The 20,618-nt window shown below is 30.8% G+C and overlaps 1 protein-coding gene across 1 annotated transcript; it reads left to right on the top strand.

The window, feature by feature from the left end:
• Positions 1 to 3,397: 3,397 nt before the first annotated feature.
• Positions 3,398 to 18,689, top strand: LOC125066407. Its single transcript, XM_047674472.1, has 9 exons — positions 3,398 to 3,425; positions 7,930 to 7,981; positions 15,527 to 15,576; positions 15,754 to 15,797; positions 16,175 to 17,022; positions 17,097 to 17,196; positions 17,525 to 17,629; positions 18,271 to 18,429; positions 18,642 to 18,689. Exons 1-9 carry the CDS (start codon positions 3,398 to 3,400, stop codon positions 18,687 to 18,689), a joined length of 1,434 nt encoding a protein of 477 aa, XP_047530428.1.
• The last annotated feature ends 1,929 nt before the right edge of the window (positions 18,690 to 20,618 follow it).

Here is a 20,618-nt window from a genome sequence, read left to right as displayed (position 1 = left end):
GTTCATCATTTAATGTTAGACTTATTTATAATTTATAAATGAAATCTAATTTAAATAATTGTAATAGTTACGGATTTCAATATTACTTGTCAAGTTCGAGAGAATTATAATGAATTAAAGAAACTAGAGTATGTTCTGGAAGTTTGTATATATTTTACTTTAATACGGTTATTGTTGGTAAAAATTACGTAGCGATATTTTATAAATTTTATCTTTATTGATTATTTTTTTAGGATTGTTATTTGCAGTGATTATATTGCTATCATTCGTGCCTTATATTATTATACAGTGGGTTCTTTTTCTGTCATAGACAAATATTTATATTGGAGTTGCAGATATTCCTCATACTGGTTGCCAGCTTTGTTTATGGTTATAAACATAAGTCGTTATCTTCCAAAGAGGAAAATTTATCTGATCCAATGTATCATTGTTTCGCCAGTGAGTTTATAGAACATATTTAGCAATAGGTTTGCGGCAGAAATATTGTAAGTTTGTAACATATATTACAAGTAATCTTACTCAACGCGCCTGGAGATAAAAACATGCAGCTATATAAAAATGAGGTATTTTTAACAATGGAATCTAGAAGATACACCAAAGGTACAGTGGAAAAGTCAGGATTTTTGTTTAAAAAAATCGTCAGATAGAATACTTTGATTAAGAAAAACTTCAACATACAAACATTAACAGCCTGTAAATTTCCCACTGCTTGGCTAAGGCCTCCTCTCCCTTTGAGGAGAAGGCTTGGAGCATATTCCACCACTCTGGTGCAATACGTGTTGGTGAAATACACATGTGGTAGAATTTCATTGAAATTAGACACATGCAGGTTTCCTCGCGCTGTTTTCCTGCACCGCCGAGCACGATATAAATTATAAACACAAATTAAGCAAATGAAAATCAGTGGTACTTGTCTGGGTTTGAACCCGAAATCATCGGTTAAGATGCACGCGTTCTAACCACTGGGCCATCTCGGCTATTATTATAAGAAAAACTTCAGTAATCAACTATCCATGTTAAATTGATCCCTATTTTTAGGTGTGGTAGAAATTGCTAATTAACCATAAAACTATAAGTACACATTTCAATAATTAATTAATTTTTCTGACTATGTTATTTAAAGATAAAATATTTATTTGGCTATCGTAAACCTGAAATGATAATAGATAACAAAGGCCGGCAACGCACCTGCAACCCTCCTGGTGTTGCAGATGTCCATGGGCGGTGGTAATCACTTTCCATCAGGTGAGCCTCCTGCTCGTTTGCCCCTATAACATATAAAAAAAAGGAAAATTTAAAATAAATACATTTTAAATTACCAACAAAATTGACTGCTAAAAACAAACAATTATATCGTGTTTAAATTCAAATGTAAATAGTAAAACATATTCATTATAAGTTTTTTTTTTACTTGCAATGTTTGTTTGTTCAGGTCAAATCTTGCAAGTCAAATTAGAACCTTTTCCTCCACCTTTCTTTTCGATGCCATTTTTATGGTAAGCATAGTTTGATTCTACATCCAGAACGTGTTGAAGATAATGTAGATTTGAGCTCAAATTCATAGATATGAAACTTCGAGCACGCGATGGATAGTGAACACAAATAAAACACATCAAAAGTCAATGGTCCTTATATAGATTTCAACTCACAGACATCTATTAAAGTTTGAATTTTTCATCCAATAAGCCATCTTGTTTTTACCTATTTATAAAGCAAGATCTAGGTGCGATCGATGCGTAGAAGTATTATTTCCCTTCAGCCCAATTGAAAGTATTATACTACAATATTTGATCTACACGCTAGAACAATTGTTATCTCAAATACAATAATAACACTCTTGGGCAATATTATACAAGTCCAAATAAATTTAATAACAATAACAATAGTGTATATAAAAAGCCTTAAGTATTATATATACTTTTAAAATACGCGAATGTTACTAGTTGAAATAAACCAAATATTGTTTGCATAATTTCTCATAGGGCCACGTTTATCCTTAATACATAAATGATATTGGTAAATTGGGACTTATGGGAAAATATATGTATGCTAATGTATATTCTATTTTGGAGATTAACGTCTCAAAATAACTTCAGACGTTATAATAGTTACTATATATTAACTAAATGTATCGTTGCTAATCTTCGCCAATGCTGTTTGCTACTAATTGCTCTTAAATCAAAGCACTGAATTATCGCGTTACAGGAATTAATTGAATGTTATACCGAAAGTATCTCCATTTGTTACTCGAGTTAATGAAGGCTTTTGCTACCGTCTTTAAAATCTGAAAAGCTGTACAAGTAGCAAGGCAAGGTCATCACTACTATTTTTTTGATCACGAGCTGGCCGGTCGTTACATAAAATATTATAGTTTTTGGATAATATTTAAGTTTTCAGGTCACAGAAACACATTGATATCTCACTTTCAGTCGTCATTGATTTGACATTCAAAAGAAGAAGACGGCTATTTTTAATTAATTACCCCCAAAATAAGATTTATACGTAAAGCGTTGATTCTTATCCTGAATATTATAATCATTTTTGTTAATTGTTAAAATTTTATTCGTGATATTTTAGTGATGCTCTTTCATGATTAGTTTATTTTTAAATTTAAATACATATGTAATCTCGTGAAAACGTTTCAATAACGTTATTCGAGGTTGTGCGAATAGATAAATTGGAGATCGTGCCATTGTATTGTTGCCATCAATTGCGTAATAGTCTATATCCTTGTCCTGGCGGAGTGTCTGTGCAGTATAACATATAACTACATAAAATAAGAAATCATCCTTTGAATTCTATATTTAGAAGAAATTGTTTAAATATTTTTTTGATGTGTTTTTCGTTTTTATCTTATAATTTGCTTAATATGTTCAATATATTCAGGTGGGCCTTAAGTAGGAGTTCGTTAGTCTTCCATTATTAGGCAAAGAGCTCAGTCTTCTCTTGGGCCGTGTGCCCCAGTGCGGTGGTGGGCACAAGGTTTACAGAATTTAATCCGATACATGTAAGATGTCTTAACAATGTTTCTGAACCGCTAAATACTTCTATTATTAAAAGTAAAAGTCAGCGTTCCTACCCTATGTTAGACACTGTGATGTCTGTGTGTTATGCATCGAGCCTTAAGGCATTCGTGAATTAAATAAACTATAGATAAATAAATTTTTAAGAATTAAAAAAAAACTTTTTTTTAAGAACATCTATAACCAATATCAATATTTTGTAGATGCATTAAGACGAAACAAAAAGTTGATTTTAATGGAAATATTAGTCGAGAAATGTTGATCCAATGAAATCCGGAGATACGTGCGAAACGCAATCTAGATAGTTACGATACTAGTGGAAAGTTTCAAACGAAGGTCTGTCACGTGAAAATCATTCTATGAAAGACTGCAACATGACCCCTTATCTCTCAATGTCTCAAGGTGATGATACAAACTTGTGAACTTTGCTGTAAGTAAACTGTTGCTATTATAGCAGTTGCACAGTAAGAATCAAAACGATTGAATCAGAAAATATTCCATTAATACTTATACTTATTAGGCAGAAATTAATCATATCAAAGCATTCTATGTATATTCCAGTAATTTCTACTATAAATATAAAAAAATAGTAATGCATTTGTTACTTGTCGGCGGCAAGAAAATTAGATCATTTTAAAGAATATGTTCTTTTTTTAAAAATCTTAAAAATTATTTATTTTTTTGACTATATCCTTCACAAGTTCGCTTGACCTTTTTGTCAGACGGGCTAGTGATGGGAAACAGAAAATATCTAGTAGTGCAAAAAATAACGTTTTAAAATACTTGTAACTGTGACGAGATGGTGTGGTGGTATTATGTGTGAAATTCTTTATTGAACTAGACATATAAAACATCGGGTTGAGAAGCAACGATGGGTCAATATTCATAATAAGTATACCTATTTAATATTACAGTAACAGTTACTGCTTGTTATTCGTGACCCATCCCATCCGTCCCACCGATGTAACATTTTACAAGTGTCTATTATTTTCAGTTCCTATTTAAATTTTACTTTGAAGCAATAAAATAAAGATTATCAATTCAATTCATTCGAAAAATAAAGAATTTCATTTGTGCTCAATTCATGTTTAATTCATATTTTCAATAATTACATTGTGTAATATGATAATGCATGGTGAGACTGTATGTAGTAGAACTTTTGCCTTTTTTATTTTGGATGTGATATTGTATCTACTGTTGGCTGTCCTAATGAAAATAAAATAAAAAGACTCAAAATTTTCGGATAATGTTTAAAACTTTTGTGAATTTTGTGTTATATGTATTTTTTAAATATTTTAACAATTTTTGAAATCATTAAATTAAGAAAATAATATGTTCGTCATTGCAAAGTTATGTCGATCAGAAAAAATTCTCATCAACAACATCTGTCAAAATGATCAAGCTAACTTGTACAGAGTATAACTATATTTTATTTATTTATTTATTAACTTTATTGACTACCACAAAGTAAATGGAACAAAAGGCGGACTTAATGCCTTACGGCATGTCAGTCAACCTTTAGATCTACAAATCAAATTAGTCTTTAGTTAAAATATGTGCATTGTAGATTTCATGAGAACTAGGGGTTTTTTGGAAATACATTGATTTGTTGAAACAAAAGGCGAACTTCACTTGAAGGTATTCTCCGTATTCTCGAATCAATCTTTAACCAAATCAAAAACATGAAGGCAGTATTATAACTGACAAATTCCCATATACTCATATGAGCTGAATATGAATATAATTGTACTAGCTACTTAGCTAACTACTCCCGACTTCGTAAATGTAAAATAAAGATTTTATCTCGTGCTATTTTCATTTAACCAATGCGATACATAAACATTCGCCAACCGATCTATTCGCCCGTACTGAGTTTATGTACCCTTACTTCGTACAGAACCTGCTGACCATTTCTAAAATTATTGGTTCGAATTGAATCCTAACTTTTCTTTTTTTTTAAACAAATGCTCACTGTATATTGTCTATAAAACAGAGTTAGTGTTTCTGACGTTTTATAGACATTTATAGATTTACGAATCTTCCGAACATAGTTTTCGTGTAATTTGGACAGCGTTCGCATTACAAGCGCCCGGAGCGACAATTTTCTCTTTGACTAGGTTGTCCTAGTGAGTCTCGAAAAACTTACACCATAAAATAAGAAACATAGTCTATCTCCATAAAAAATATCTTAATTGTATAAAATAATATGATAGTTGCATATCAATCCGATTATTGTAAAACCGGATAAAACTAATTTAAATACTAGTACCATAAGATATAAAAATTCGCTAACCGATCTATTCGCGCGTTGTACTGATCCATTGTACAATATGACATTCATATTTTTTCACGCGTTTATTTACATATTTGTGTTAAAGATAATATTTATCAATTCAGAACCGCCACATCAATGCGCTACCTGGAAGTTAAGATTTGATGTCACTTGTGCCTGTTACACTGGCTTACTCACCCTTGTTGCATGCCGTTTGGTGGTAGAAAAGCTGATGAGTACCTGGCTAGGAAGTCCATCTGGGTGGATGGATTTGCACAAAGTTCTTTTACCGAATGTTTTTTTCTATATTTTTAAACATAGAAAACTGAACATATCCTGACACTGTATTTTTTGCAGAAATTTTAGAAACCTAAAAATATGTTATCTTTAATGTTTGTGTATCGGTTATATTTTTGGCAACATTCGCTTCGAAATCGCCGCCAATTGCTCTGCAAATTCGTCGGTATATTAAGCTATATCTCACGTAATATAAAACGAATTAAGATACCACATAGCCCCTGACCTCTGACTATAAACTAAAATAATAAAAAAGTCGAATAGTCCATATGAATCGGATTAAATTTTGCATGAAATCTGAAACAAACAAACAACGATGATGAAACTAATATTATTAAAATTTTATATTTTATTTATATCAGAAGTATGCAACGCTAATATACGTTTTCTTTGATAAAAGAGTTTCATGTTAATAGGCTAACGAATTGACAAAGTTGTTAGGCAACACGCTGATTAAAAAAAATATATATATAAAAAAATTAAACCGACATCCATAATTAAAAAAAGCCAATGAACTAAAAATAAGAAAAAATATATTTTTTAGAACTCATAAAAAGGAAAACAAAATTCAAAAACGGACTTGTCTAAGATATACCTAATTCAAATCAGTACACACCGATTTTTTTTTATGTCGGTGCCAGCACCGCCAGCCAGCAGCAGACTCGTGTTAATATTAAGTATTATTATTTGTTATTTTACCTTTTCAATTTTTGTTTTATTTGTTCTTTAAATAAGACAAACAAACAAACATACACTTACGAAATTAAGCACACATGCTTGGAAGCCTAAATGGATCATCATATTCAAATATTATTCAATTCTTACAATGTTACATACATACATGTCGAATTGATAACCTCCTTTTTTGAAGGCGACAAAGAAAGAAAGAAAAGAGTTCCTATTGCTTAAAAAAAACTTGTTCGACTTAGGGTATAATTACAGACAGCTAAAGATAATTTTTAGTATGATAGTGCAAATACTATTATTATTAATATTCTCGTAACATTAAGTACTTGTAAAACACACGTAGACAACGCTACACCAACGGTTGCAATTGAGAACAATCACATAAAAATCTCACACTACAATAATTCTGTTATAAGGCGTAACAACCATCTTAGCTGTGATAACCTTACAAAATTACATAGCCTGCGAAACTGTTTGCTTAATTTTATAAGTAACAAGGGCGTGTGATTTTTCGAATTAAATAGTAATAATCAGAGTTCTAATATATTGGTGGAAAAACATAAATTCTGTACGCAGAAAGCAAATAAAACGCAAAAAAAAAACGCTGACGATCGGTTAATATCATGTTTAAATTAAAGACTTATGTTACTTTAAACATATTGTGAGGATTATTAATAAATTATTTAAATTGTATTGGGTTACGTTGTTACATTATTTTACAATGTGAAATTTTAATATTTAAAAAAAGTGTGCGAAAAAATTCTTATTTCCATAAAATATAATTTAAAGTAAGTTTGTAATGTTAAATTACCCAATGATAAATTTTACTACGTAATTAATAAATATAATAATTAATTATTATAATATAACAGATCATTGCTAAGACTGTAGAAGTTTACTAGATATGAAACCTCTTCGGTTTATATGACTCCGTCAATGTATTTCACAATAAATTATTATTGATTGCGTAGAAAATTATTCAACTTCAAAACATGCTTTGTAGCGCCTAGGTCTAAATTATAGCATTGATTGTTCAATAATATAATCCATCTGATGGTACCAGCTGATAGACATAGATAGATGGCTCTATAAGAAATATTAACTAAGCCTTACATCGCCAATTTGGCACCGACCTTGGGAACTAAGATCCCTTGTTTGCAGTACCCAGTAATGTTTTTACAATACTAGTTACGCTGTTTGGCGGTTATAATGAGTGGGTGGTACCTACCCAGACGGTCTAGCACAAAGCCCTACAATTAAGTTACATATTCTGTTACAAATATTTGTCTTAGTTTGTCAACATGTATTTAAAATAAACAAATATTTAATGTTACGAAATTTGCTATTGTTCGTTCGCTCCACTCGACATAAATTAAATATTTACTTCTTTTTAATATAGCAATTACTTTTTCCAGAATAATTAAGGAAAATATCCTACGTCTCGTCCTTCAGTAGGTGTATTAAGGTGTAATTAATTCTGGTTCGTAAATTTCAGTTTATCGAGCATCAAGAGCATCATAGCAAACTTGCATTTATTGGAACATTTTTAATTTACATAATATTGAATTATATTATTGACCTATTATATGATCGCGCAGTCCTATTCACGGCACTAGGAGGAGACGTAGCGCTTCCGGCCTTAATAAGAAGGATGGACGCTAGTGAAGAGGCATGGGCGGCAATATGTGACTTTAGCGAACACGTAATGTCCGCAAAGGAGGAGGCAGAACGGCAGCGGGAGGACGACAACAACTCCCTCCCGCTTCGCAGGTCGAGCGCTGCCGCATTAACACGGCCTGAAGAGTTGTTGGTTGCGAAGCAAGTTACCTGATCTACTGCGGGGCGTCGGCCCCAGCCTCCAGTGGCGGATTCGGGGGAGTCCGGGAAATTTTCCACCTCGTAAAACAAAAGTTGTGATAGACTTATGAAATGGCCTATCATTTCATGAGGGTTAATTAGTAACGTCTGCTTACCTGCTTGGACCTGGCAACTTCGTAGTTGTATTAAAAGAAAAGAAAGCAAACTATATTTTTCCAATTACTAGTGTTACATACTCTCGACTAATGCTCTATTGAAGCGGCCAAGGGCTTTCAGACAGTCGACACTGCAAAAAAAGCCATTTAATGTATAATTTAGATAATCGTTATGCATAATTTGTGTAACGCCGATAAAGCTAATTAACTAGATTGTTTTACATAAAACCAATAACATTAGAAGCAGAAAAACAAACTGTAAGTATGTATATTGAAGATCTGGGCTAAATAGGAAATATTTGTTTTACTGAGTAAAAATTACGTAGGTAGCTAATTCAATTGTATTCCCATTGAACTCGTACTAAAAACATTTTACAATTAATAAATAAGAAAATATAATGTGCTCTTAGCAAGAAAATATTAAATAAGTATATTTATTTTATAACGTTTATTAATGTATATAACCATGATATAAATGAGATCTATTAATGATATAAAAATTGGTTTTTGTTGAAATATATATCAAAATTTGTCCACGACTTCATGATGTCACAATAATTCATATTTGTATAAATCCCATCCATTTCGACGCGAACCCTTTTTTTCGTTGCACGGAATTTGAAGTTGAAGGTTAAGTATTAATTCGAATGATAATGTGTAAAAACAATTTTAATCTATATTAGATACCCAAGATACTAAAATATTTATCTGAATAAGGATTAATAATAATGAATTGGTGAAAATGACTTTGCAAATAACCTATCGTTTTTTAATAATCTTTAATAAATGAAAATATGTGTGTATTTTTAAAGATACTCTCGATATCGTGGATACCTTATTATGGAATATATTGTTTGATGTATCTCTTAAGGTTTAGTCATGAAGGTTAGAAGATATGGTGCGCCGACCCCAAATAAAATTGGGATAAGGGCAGGAGGATTATGACTTAATAATAAAAAAAATATAGACGTTACTCTATATGAAGAATCGTAATTTAAATGAACTATCAAACAAAACACGTTATTTGTAAGTTGGGAAATGTGCTAAGAATACGATACAAGTAAAGGGAAGTTTTGCATTAACATAGGAATTGTTTTTATAATAGAAAAGTTCCGTGTGGGTAAGAGACATTTTATTAAAGAAGATAATCTAACTTTTTAATTAAATGTTTACAATATCTTATATTATATTTTTAATACTACTCGTTCCATCTTCCAAGGTTTAAATAAGTTTTTTTATCCATGATAACTGTTGAAATAATCAATTATAACAAAAATTACAAGGCAATAAAATCGGTCCATTGACTATGGATATGGATGAGGTTGATAAAAAAATTATAACCAATGACAATTATTGTGTATGTTTTAGATAAAGGTTAAGATTTTAGACATTGCCTGAAATTTGGTGCTGAGGACATTATCGAGACAAGCGATCAAAAAATCCATAGTGTATTAATATATTACTGCACATCTAACTTTTTTAATCATGCTTCATTTATTAAGCTACTGGTTTAAATTACAGTGTATCTGTAATTATTATGGCAGCGTTTTTTTATAGCACCCAAACCGACTATTTTAGCTTCGACTAAGTTGTCTTAATAAGCTATTTCAATATTTAATTTAATTTATTCACATTGAACTTGTAATTGACCTTAAAGAGAATATTGATTTAATCTATAAAATTATACTTTATTATACAAACTAACAACTCTAAGTTTTACCTACTGTTTATAAGAGTACAATTTATTAATTTTCGCACGTGTCATTGGCGAAATAATCTGTATGCCGTTGGTAAAAAAGAAAAAGGCATAAAAAACTGTTAAAATCGATGATATTACATATTATTATACAAAATTACTATACTATTTAAATAAGTGGAATACTAATTTAAAAAAAGTAACGATAGAGTTTAAATACTACTTCTTGTAAATCTTGCGCACGCCTATTATTACAGAATTATAATTTATAATTTGCACATATAGTAATGACTTATGAATTTATCGCTTGGTGTGCCTTTAAATAAATTTATTATATGACCTACGTCTGAGAGTCCATATAAATAGGATTAGTTGTTTTTGTGGAAAATCGGAAAAAAAACAAACATACAAAACCGATCTTTTTATTTAATTAAAAACATATTAAACACGACATCATTGTACATTAAATAGTCGAATTATATAAAGTTACGTTGATGCGACAGATTGTTTGCTATTGAGAGTTTTTAGTTTGTTTAAATGATTGAGGCGGATTGGCTCGGGTGTGACGGGCCACGGCTCACGGCCTCACGATCAAACTACCTGTTTTGGATATTTAACCTAAGTTATGGAAAAAAAATATTGTACAGTACGAAAAAAATGTCACAGATTCTTTCGTAACTTAAGCGCACTAATATATATTATTTAATCTTATATATTTCCATTCTTATAAATAGAAATGTTTATTTTTTAAGAATTTCATTCACTGTCTAACGCCGAGTCCATAATTATAATCCACGCTATGTACTATTACACCGCATACGCCGTGTTTCATTCCTTACCCATATTACTTGTTTACAAGCTTTTTATAAAATGTGGTAGTCTTGAATTTTAAACTAGTGTCACCTTAGCGATTAAGTACATGTTTCGCACAACCTTGGTTGCTGGTTAAAAAAAATAATGAATACTGATTATTATTGTTCGTCTGTGTGCCAATAGTAATTAAAAAACTTTAATTATTTTTATTTTATGAATGTTATAAATTAAATAAAATAAAAATAAAAAATTATTAAATTTATTATTTATTTAAATTACTTTATTTTTTTTTTTTCACGCATATGACGTAGTATTTACTTATATAGTTTAAAAAAAAATAACGTTAACTGTAGCGTAGTTTATATGTTTCCGCCGGAGACCATTCTTCTGTTTTAATATAAAAATACAATTATTCCCCTTGCGAAAGATCATTTAGACTATCTATTATTCGATATAATTAGCTTCGTATAATTAGCTTCGATGTAATTAGCTCTGACCAACCACACAAAGAGTATGACTGTTACCTTCAAATCTAATGGATTAGGATTAGCTATTGACTATATAGAATTTGTTATATTATGGATATTTGTTACTAAATGAAAACATTAATAACATTAACATTAATTATTTCCAAGCATTTTTGTTCGATTATACGTATAAATATAATTATAATATGTTGGTTTTGAAGATAAAAATAAATCATGTTTCAAATAAGAAATATGTTCTCCGTCCTTCATATTAAACAGATTATAAATTGCTCCTAATTCAAATAAAAGAACTATAAAAAATATATCAAAGCGTTTACGGTCATGTATCACGTATCAGTTAAAATCCGCGTTTCATTTCAATGAACTAAACGTGACAAAGTTATTACTTGATTCATGTAATTAATAGCATGTCGTCCTACGGCGGTGTCCAAAATATATATAAGCAGGAACATAGTTGGCTTCTCAGAAGTACTAGTTGTAATTCCGATCTCTACGCACTTAAAAATGGTAAGTTTTTTTAAATAATTTCATACCAAACTAGGTGGCCCGCATGGTTTCGACCATGTTTAACGTGGTGCTCTGATCCGTTAGTTCCAGTTAGGTTGTGGGTCGTAGCGTAATGTTGTATAGTCTTTTTTTCTCAATAATTTTACTATCAAATCTAAAGATAGATGTTTCTTTCAAATCCAACTGATAGATTAGTACGTTCGTAGAAATAAAGACACAAATATTTAATACCAGAACCAATTTCAGATATCAGAATCTTGCTAGATGTTTTAATAATATTATAAGAACATTAAATTCATGTTTGTCAATTATTTCATAACTGTGAAGCCCAGTTGATACTACAATCATCTCTAAACGTACTAAAGGAACATCCTGTAAATGTCCCACAGTTGGGCTAAGGCCTTCTCTCCCTTTTTGGAGTATGTTTGGAGATATTTCTACCAAACTGCTCTAATGCGGGTTACTGGATATACATGTGGAAGAATTTAATTGAAATGAGATACATGAATTTTAATCGCTAAGCATGAGATTAATTATTAATAAAAATTAAGCACACGAACGTGATGTCATAGGTACGGGAGGGGTAGGCTACGGGAGAGGGATTAAATTCCGAAAAATAAAATGCAATTGTATTCAAATTCACTTGCCAGGCAGCTTGCCAACTAAGTTGTCTCTTTGTGTCCGTTCGGCTTACACCACTGTCTACTAAATGTATTTTATACAGTTTGCTAAATACTCGACAATGAAGAGAATGCTTTTATTTATAAACTGGCTGTAAATGTTGTTATACAAACTTACAAACCTAATTTAGACTGTTGCTATTAGAATCGAATTATTTATATGACACGTAAAAATAATTATATAAAAAAATTAAATGTAATGAATGAAAGATTTGTATTATGAGTGTGATTTAGAATGGAATGAGAAAAAGGAAATAATTTCAATTTATTTTTCAGCCAAAATATGTATGTGCAGAATAATATGTATTTATGTCTTTAGCTATATATAATATAGGCATAATATATCTTTTCGTCATAATTTAATTCACATTCAAAAGAAGAACCCAGCCTTGTTTAACTAATCATTCCATATTCTTGTTGTGTTCTTAAGCAACAAATATAGCCTAAATCATCTACTGTTAATTTTTATTACACATTTTTTATCATTTTGCAGTTGAAGTTATTCCTTATCCTCTTCATCGCCGCCACCGCGATGGCAGATTTCGAAAACATTCGCAGAGTTCGCTCTCCAGGTAAATAATAATTACAATACGATAAAACAAACTTAGACATATGTTATGAATCAAATACTGTCACACAAAAAAGAACTATTCTATTATATCTATTTTATTATAAATAAATCGATTGTATGATTAAAGTGAATCAATATATTTGTTTAAATTAAGGTGGCAATGGTTGGCAAGGAAGCAACTACAGTCCGCTATCCGGTGGACTGACCCGATCTGCTGGAAGCTGGAATAGTGCATCTGGTTTTGGACGCTCTACAGGGGGTTGGGGAAATTCTGACGGTTACGGTGCGAGATCGAGTTACAACTCTAACGGGCACAATTCCAATGGCATCTCGAGTAGATCTGGTTACGGTTCTGAAAATATTCGTAATTCAAATACTTGGGATGATTCTGGAGCCGACCTTTACTCCTGGTGAAATTATTATATAAAATATTAATGATTTGTATCGAGACAGAATTATATACTTATATACTATGTTCCAATATTAATGATATGATGATTATTTTAGGATAAATAATAAAATTGCACCTTTTCATTATGAATACCTTTTATTTTAATGACCTGTTAAATACGCGCTACCGATGAAAACAATGAGGAAATATTTATTTTTTGTCTTTCTTGACTACGTATCCGGTCTGCATGGATGTTCTATGATATTAGCTTAAAGAAGCAAATATTACAATATAACTCCTAGTATTGACCAAGAGGTCTACCGACTGAATCGTTATACACCTTACATTTAAAAATATCATTCCAAAATATCTTAATACCTATGTCAAAAACTTATTTGTTTGAAAAATTCCCGGAGATAACATTAACGTTAACTTATTATCCAAAACATATATATGGTCCATCCTTTTAAATTGATTACAGTATTGAATTAAATATTACGCTGTCACCGGTTCCGAAAGTGGATTCCAAAATATAAAAATCAAAAACTAAATCCACGCTTTTTTCACAGTAATATAATATTCTATTGAGCAATATGTTTTCTTTTAATATTAAATAGAATTAGTCTTGCCTTTAAGATTGTTTTTGTAAACACCCTTGTAAAGTACCTATTATGCTAAGCTAATTCATGACAACAGCTTGTATTGACACAGACCGTTAATTAATTGGTTGATAGTTTAACGTTTACTCAATTTAACGGTTGTTTGCGAACACGGAAAGGGCTGGTTTCGTAAAACAATACTTTAATAATTTTATGAGTTAATTGCGTAGCTTAGTAGTCAATGCATAGTACCCATTATGGTTTTAGAATAATAACATTATGAAACACTTGATTTCTATTTAATACAAATAAAAAGTATTTCATTATTTGTTTATATATGAACTTACAGTTTTTCCTTTAAATATTATAAAGAGCCGATTAGCTAAACAATTTCCAGTTTCACACAGGTTCAATAAGGGTTTATACACAACATTTAGACAGAAGAAGAAACATGAAAAGAAAAATTATTGTCATTTTCCGACTAGGAACGTTAAAATTATTGCCTTTTCTCTACTATATTATGCGTGTTTTATACAAATAAACCTTCCTCTTGATTCATTCTGTTTATTAATGAAAGCCGCGTTAAAATCCGTTGCGTAGACTTTGATTTATACAATGTAGATTTTACAGCATTCGGGAAATCACCGTTTTACTAAACATTCGATAAACAACTTTTATAGAAAATCACTCAAATCTTATTGGGTATAAACAAATTGTTCAAAAAGCCAGACCTAAGGCGTAATGAGTATTCATAGTCGGATAATGTAATAATCGAATATTGTCGGAGACAATATTAATTATTATTACGCTGCGGCAAAAATGTGTCACTTTTCCCTCGTCTTCCGCTGCTCTGACTAAGTTCTCTTAGCCATTTTTTAAACTTACAATGACTGAACTGTTCAGACTTGTTGAAGGCCCTGTCGCTCGCTATATTTTAAGTTGAATATAAATTATGCAAATGATTTTCTTAAGCGTAATGAAAATTTTCCGATGTGGATTAGAACGCTTGCTGTTTTTAATCACCGAAATTTTTAAAAATACTTTTTTATGTAGTTATATAATATCATATATTTAATAAATAAATATTTTGTTCCTGTATTTTATTTAAAAGAAGACATGTACAATGTTCCCGCTGTTAATTATAATTTAGAAATTTAATTACTGTCATCGAATTAATTGGGAACAAAAGGCGGAATTAATCTCCGTAGGTGTAAATGTGTGTAACATAATTATCTATTAGGCAATCTTTGAGTAAGTAAGAAATTCAAGAAGGTGGTATTACACCGACAAAAACAATGCGTAAATAAATAACACTCATAAATATATATGTATATTTAAAGAATGTATAATGCCGTTTTTTGTTAACCAACTAATATCATAATAATGACGAGGCCGTGTTTAGAGTAGGTAATAATTACTAAAAATTCAAGTACAATTTAACAAGTTTCAATTTATTGCTACTTTTGCTTAGAAATACAAACTTTAAAATTACTTCATGTTATGTTAGTTAATTAAGGACCTTTAATTAGAAGTACTGGAAGTTTGTTAATTATAATCAAGACTATAAGATATTTTTTTAGTTAAAGTTTTGCTGCGGTTTGCGTTATAAAATTAAGAATATTATTTTACATTTTTAAATATATTCATTTATATAAGAATTATTTACATTAAGTCCTTATATACAAATAAAAATAGCTACTGTACAAGTAATGACCGCGTAGAAAGGCAAGAATGATAATATTTTCTCGTTTTATAGCAATTCCGATCATGTGGACGAAAAATGAACCAGCCGTCCTGTGTGTGTGTGTGTATGTTTACATATGCTTAAATACCTATTAACTATATGCTAGTATAAAATTTTAGATTTGGTTTTGACTTAAATTTAATTTAGTAGTTTATATTACGTTTTTATCAGCTTACCTTTTGACGGAATAAAAAAATACTGAATTCAGAGTTTAACTACGACATTAAAGAAAATTAAGTCAAATGGGGCTATAATTATCCGCAATTTCTAGTTTATTGTTCATTTGTATACTAACACGGTGTTTATTACATTTACTCTCTAGCCGTTGCATAAATAGTATCAAAACTATAGCACCAAAGGTAACAGGTAAAATTTCAGTTAATAGATCTGTGTATAACTTTGGTATTTATTAATTGATTTACCATTTTTATAGGATAAAATGAGTTGGCTAACAAATTTTTTGAGAGATGTCTTTTCGCCACAGTGTAAAGGAGTTAACTTCAAGAAAATTGTTGAAGGACGTATTCGCGACGCTGGTCTTTGGCACGACCGTGACGCTTATGGTATTCACCGAATAGCGAAAATATCCATAGTTTGTTTTCTAAGTACAAATTTGACACAAATAGTAGCGCTTTTGTTGGCCAAAGATGATCCTAAGGCACTTTTTGCTGGCATTAGCGTTTTGTCATTTTGCATGATGGGTTTCTTAAAATTGTGGTCACTCTTAAGTAACGAGAAAAGATGGCGCTCTATTATTAACCAAGCATTGTCATTGGAAAATGAACAATTAAATAACTATTCCCCTTGTGACTATGAATCTGATGATGACGAAAAACACAGTTTTACTAAGCACATCGATTCTTATACGAGAGATATATTTTTGATTTCATGTAATTTAACACGAATCTATAGCTTCACAGCAGTGGTATACATTGTGTCTCCGTTCCTTGAATACGCAATATACATGAAGACTGGGCGAGATATTAGTAGCATGCCACATATATTGCCGGAATGGTCGCCTTTAGATTCTTACACAGTCGGATACATTGTGACGATTTTAGTAGAAGTAGTGGCAGCCCTCTATTGTGTTAAAGTACATATAGCTTTTGATTTGACTGCTGTGGGTTTGATGATTTTCATTCGCGGGCAGTTCTCTTGCCTACACAAATACAGCGAGCTAATAGGGGGACAAGGAAAGTCGTCTAATTTGGAGGAAAAGAGAGATAAACGAGCTTACTACAGGATAATTAAATGTCATAGCATTAATGTTTTATTAATAAAGTAAGGTTTAATAATTTGTAATATGTTTTTTTATGAATGAACAGCAAATGGTAATCGACATAACATTTTTTTAGTACTGTTCATGAACTTGAAATACTACTTCGAAACATTTTGGGCATATATTTCTTCGTGGCGACACTAACGCTCTGCTCTGTTGCAGTACAGTTGAATGAGGTAAGATACGCTGAGTAAAATACTATAATGAAATACCTATTCACTTTTACCAATGCCTAGGCCTAGTGCAAGTATACAAAGCGGTTTGACTGGAGAGTACCAGACAAACCAAAGTCCGCATTTGGTTGTTAAAAACCTTAAATGTATCCGTATGGAATTGAGAAGTAGCTAATTTTATTATTAACAGAATTAAATTATAAACTTTCAAATAATAAATCAATTGTGTAAACTGCTGGAACTCGTTGAATTCTAATTTTATGATACGTTTTTAGTATGGCTTCTAATATAAAATTTGATAAGAATAAAACTAAGGAAATGCATTTTTCAGGACCAGGTTAGCACGACGCAATTGATATCTCTTTTACAGTACATGGGCGCGACATTAACGCAGCTGTTCCTGTTCTGTCGTTATGGGGACGCAGTATTAAATGAGGTGTGATCATTGATAGGGTATCAATATAATGGCTGCACTTCTTTTTTAACATTAAATATTAAGCTTAAGGCTTAAATTGTGATGCTGTCTGGTAATAAAAATAAACAGGCACATTAAATTACAAATACAAATTAAAAATAAGATACACTAAAGGCACGAATAATATATCTTTGGAGATACAAATATTGAAATATATTTTTATTCGATCTAATAATAGCAATAATATACCGAAAAATAAAAGTAAAGCATAGAATTTAAAAAACAAGTTTTCTTTTCTGGGTTTAGTCTTCATATGTATCTTACTAATATATTTTTATTAGGTTCTTTATTTACATAAGAATTATTAACATTGAGTCCTTTCTATATACTTACAAATAAAAATTAAAAATAGTTTTTGTACAAATCACTAGTGCGTGGAATGATGGTAACAATGCTAGCTTTTCCTCTGGTCAAAAAATTAACCAGTTGAAAAGCCAAAAAAATAATTATTCGCTTCAGTCCTGTCACAACGTTTTTAAAGAAGGTTTTTGCACTATTAATAAGGTCCAAGTGTTTCAACTGCAATTATTATGTTCGACTTCATATATTCGCGATCATCTTAATTTTATGAACAATTACGCTATAATCACTTTCATTTACAGATTTCTGTTGGACAAGGCCAAGGTCCATTTTGCTCAGCAAGGTGGTGCCTCAGCCCAAAGGTTCATCAAGAGATAGCCATACTTGGAGCGGGAATGTCTCGTCCTTACAGACTACGCGCTGGGCCTTTTAATTCACTCGATTTACCATCGTTTATTCAGGTTCAGAGGTTTTATTTATTTACAATAAATATTTGATTGGGTTAACTTTGATAGATGTGTACCGACAGGTTAAGGATAGGTAAAGTTAAAGGTTTATTTTAAGCAGGTTTTAGGAATTTTCGATAAACCATGATAATAAGACAGCAGCGTAGGTTTGTTTTTATGCCCAGAAAAATTATTATTTTTCTTCTAATTGTCGATGTTATTTTCAGATTATTCGCACAGCCTACAGTTACTACGCGTTTTTACGTCAAACATAAAAAGAAAATTATTTAAACTACTTCGCACTTAAGCTTCGTAGTCATGCTAATTTTACTGTTAGTAATGCTCTTCTAAATATCTTTACATAAGTAATTATCATCCATAATATTTAAGCAGTTTCCACGAGTGCCCGTTTCTGTTATTATTATTTTATTTTACATTTATAAAATCTTTTATAATATTTAAGCTATTTAAGGAATTTTATTGAAATATTTTATTTTATTGAAATATTTTATTTTGGCTTTTTATATATTTATTGTTTAGTTAGATAATTTATAAAACATAAAATAAATATCTTTAAAAATTCAAATGAATTTTTAAAGATACTTCTTACGAAAGCATTAAATAATTTGTATCATCTTGCATTTTTATTATGATTATTATCGAGAGCGAGTATTATCCCTTAATCCTTTATCATCATGATGGAATTTTCAATAGAAAAAATGAAACAAATGCTATAATTTGTAGACCATAGTATAGTATTGTGGTTTAGATGTCGAGTAATAACTTTACTTATAACTTAAAATAAGGTTAAATAAAAAAAGAAATACATAATTTTACATAAATACAAGTGACGACGTAGATGATGAGTTTGTCATGATGACTTCTCTTTAAGACGAATCCAGTTTGTCGTGACTGGTCTCTGCTGTTTATCAATAATGTTTTCAACCTCCTCAACGATAAAAAGTACGCTCTAGTGTTGCCGTCGACGCTACCTTTTCACGAGTATTGCGAGTAGCTTGTGATTCATAGGTAACGTTACAAATTACAGTTGTTCAGAGCTTTAGTGATAATGGTTTAGTGAAACATAACAGGGCGTCGTAGCTATTTTTGGCCACTTCGCAGGCCACACAATAAACTCCCCTTCAAAATTTATAACGACACGGAGAATATAAGTGTAAAATTAGACTGCTCATTAGGTCACAGGTGCTGGCTATAAACTTCTGTGACGTCAGTAATGATAATGTCCCTTAATTACTTATTACTGTCTTGTGAGTAGCGAAACGTAGTAATACGGTCTATAACCGGGGTAAATGAAGCGCGTCTGTAATTTTCCGCGGCAGTGCCAGCAGCTACGTTGCCTCTGTGTTGTTGGCGCCCCACTCACCGTTGGGAATACTTAGCAATTTAGTTGCTTTGCCTGATTCTCAGTTCTCTTATAATAAAATGTATAATGAGAAATTTGCCTCAACAGTACCTACCTAATTACAACGGCGACGTGATCACATGCTGTTGCGAGATCACATTTCACATCTTGTAAGTATTTACAAACATAACTACTGAAAAAATCATCATTCAAATTGTTGACAAATAGTCAATCAGTGCTGATAAAACTGACATTCCCCAAACTGGGCGTTTTTAAGAAATTTTCGCATATATGTATTTATAATTTAATTTTGAACAGAAGTATTTGCCTATTGAGCATTGCTGACACTTTACAAATGCGACTTCATCTTCTGCATCGAATCTGAATCACAAGAGGGCACGAAATGTACCCTCTTGTATGTGTAATGTCATTCACCTATTTTTTGCCCCAAATATTTCCAAAATCGCATGTGCCGCGAAAGGTTTCTTTAGGACCGCAAAAAATCGGCACGTGCTCCAATCTCGTCGGGCGCGATGCGTAAGAATGGATGAAATGAAAATAATATAATGATTCTATTGACTTTATCTATTACCAATACATTATTACACATTGGTTTACTCATACCAAAAAATGGGGAAACCAACTATAGTGTTATAAATCGGAAAAGATTCGGTAAGCTTAAAATATAAAATTAAAACAAATACATTATATTAAAAAACTATTAAGTTACTTTAGAAGAATAATAATAAATGAATTAGTATTTTTTTATAATTCTGGTTTAAACTGTATGATTTTCTATAGCTCATTATACTTAGTTTATGACTTAAATTCAGAAAATTGT

This window comes from Vanessa atalanta, chromosome 9, assembly GCF_905147765.1.
Source record: "Vanessa atalanta chromosome 9, ilVanAtal1.2, whole genome shotgun sequence".
Classification (NCBI taxonomy): Eukaryota; Metazoa; Arthropoda; class Insecta; order Lepidoptera; family Nymphalidae; genus Vanessa; species Vanessa atalanta.
Note: the sequence above shows the minus strand (reverse complement) of the source record. Positions and strands in the feature narration are given on the sequence as shown.

Bases quoted from the DNA above. Each gene is read 5' to 3' on its own strand.
- LOC125066407 (XM_047674472.1), top strand. From the start codon at position 3,398: ATGACCCCTTATCTCTCAATGTCTCAAG. The intron at 17,630-18,270 runs GTGTGATCATTG...TTTCATTTACAG, and splicing joins GGGACGCAGTATTAAATGAG to ATTTCTGTTGGACAAGGCCA. The intron at 18,430-18,641 runs GTTCAGAGGTTT...TGTTATTTTCAG, and splicing joins ATTTACCATCGTTTATTCAG to ATTATTCGCACAGCCTACAG.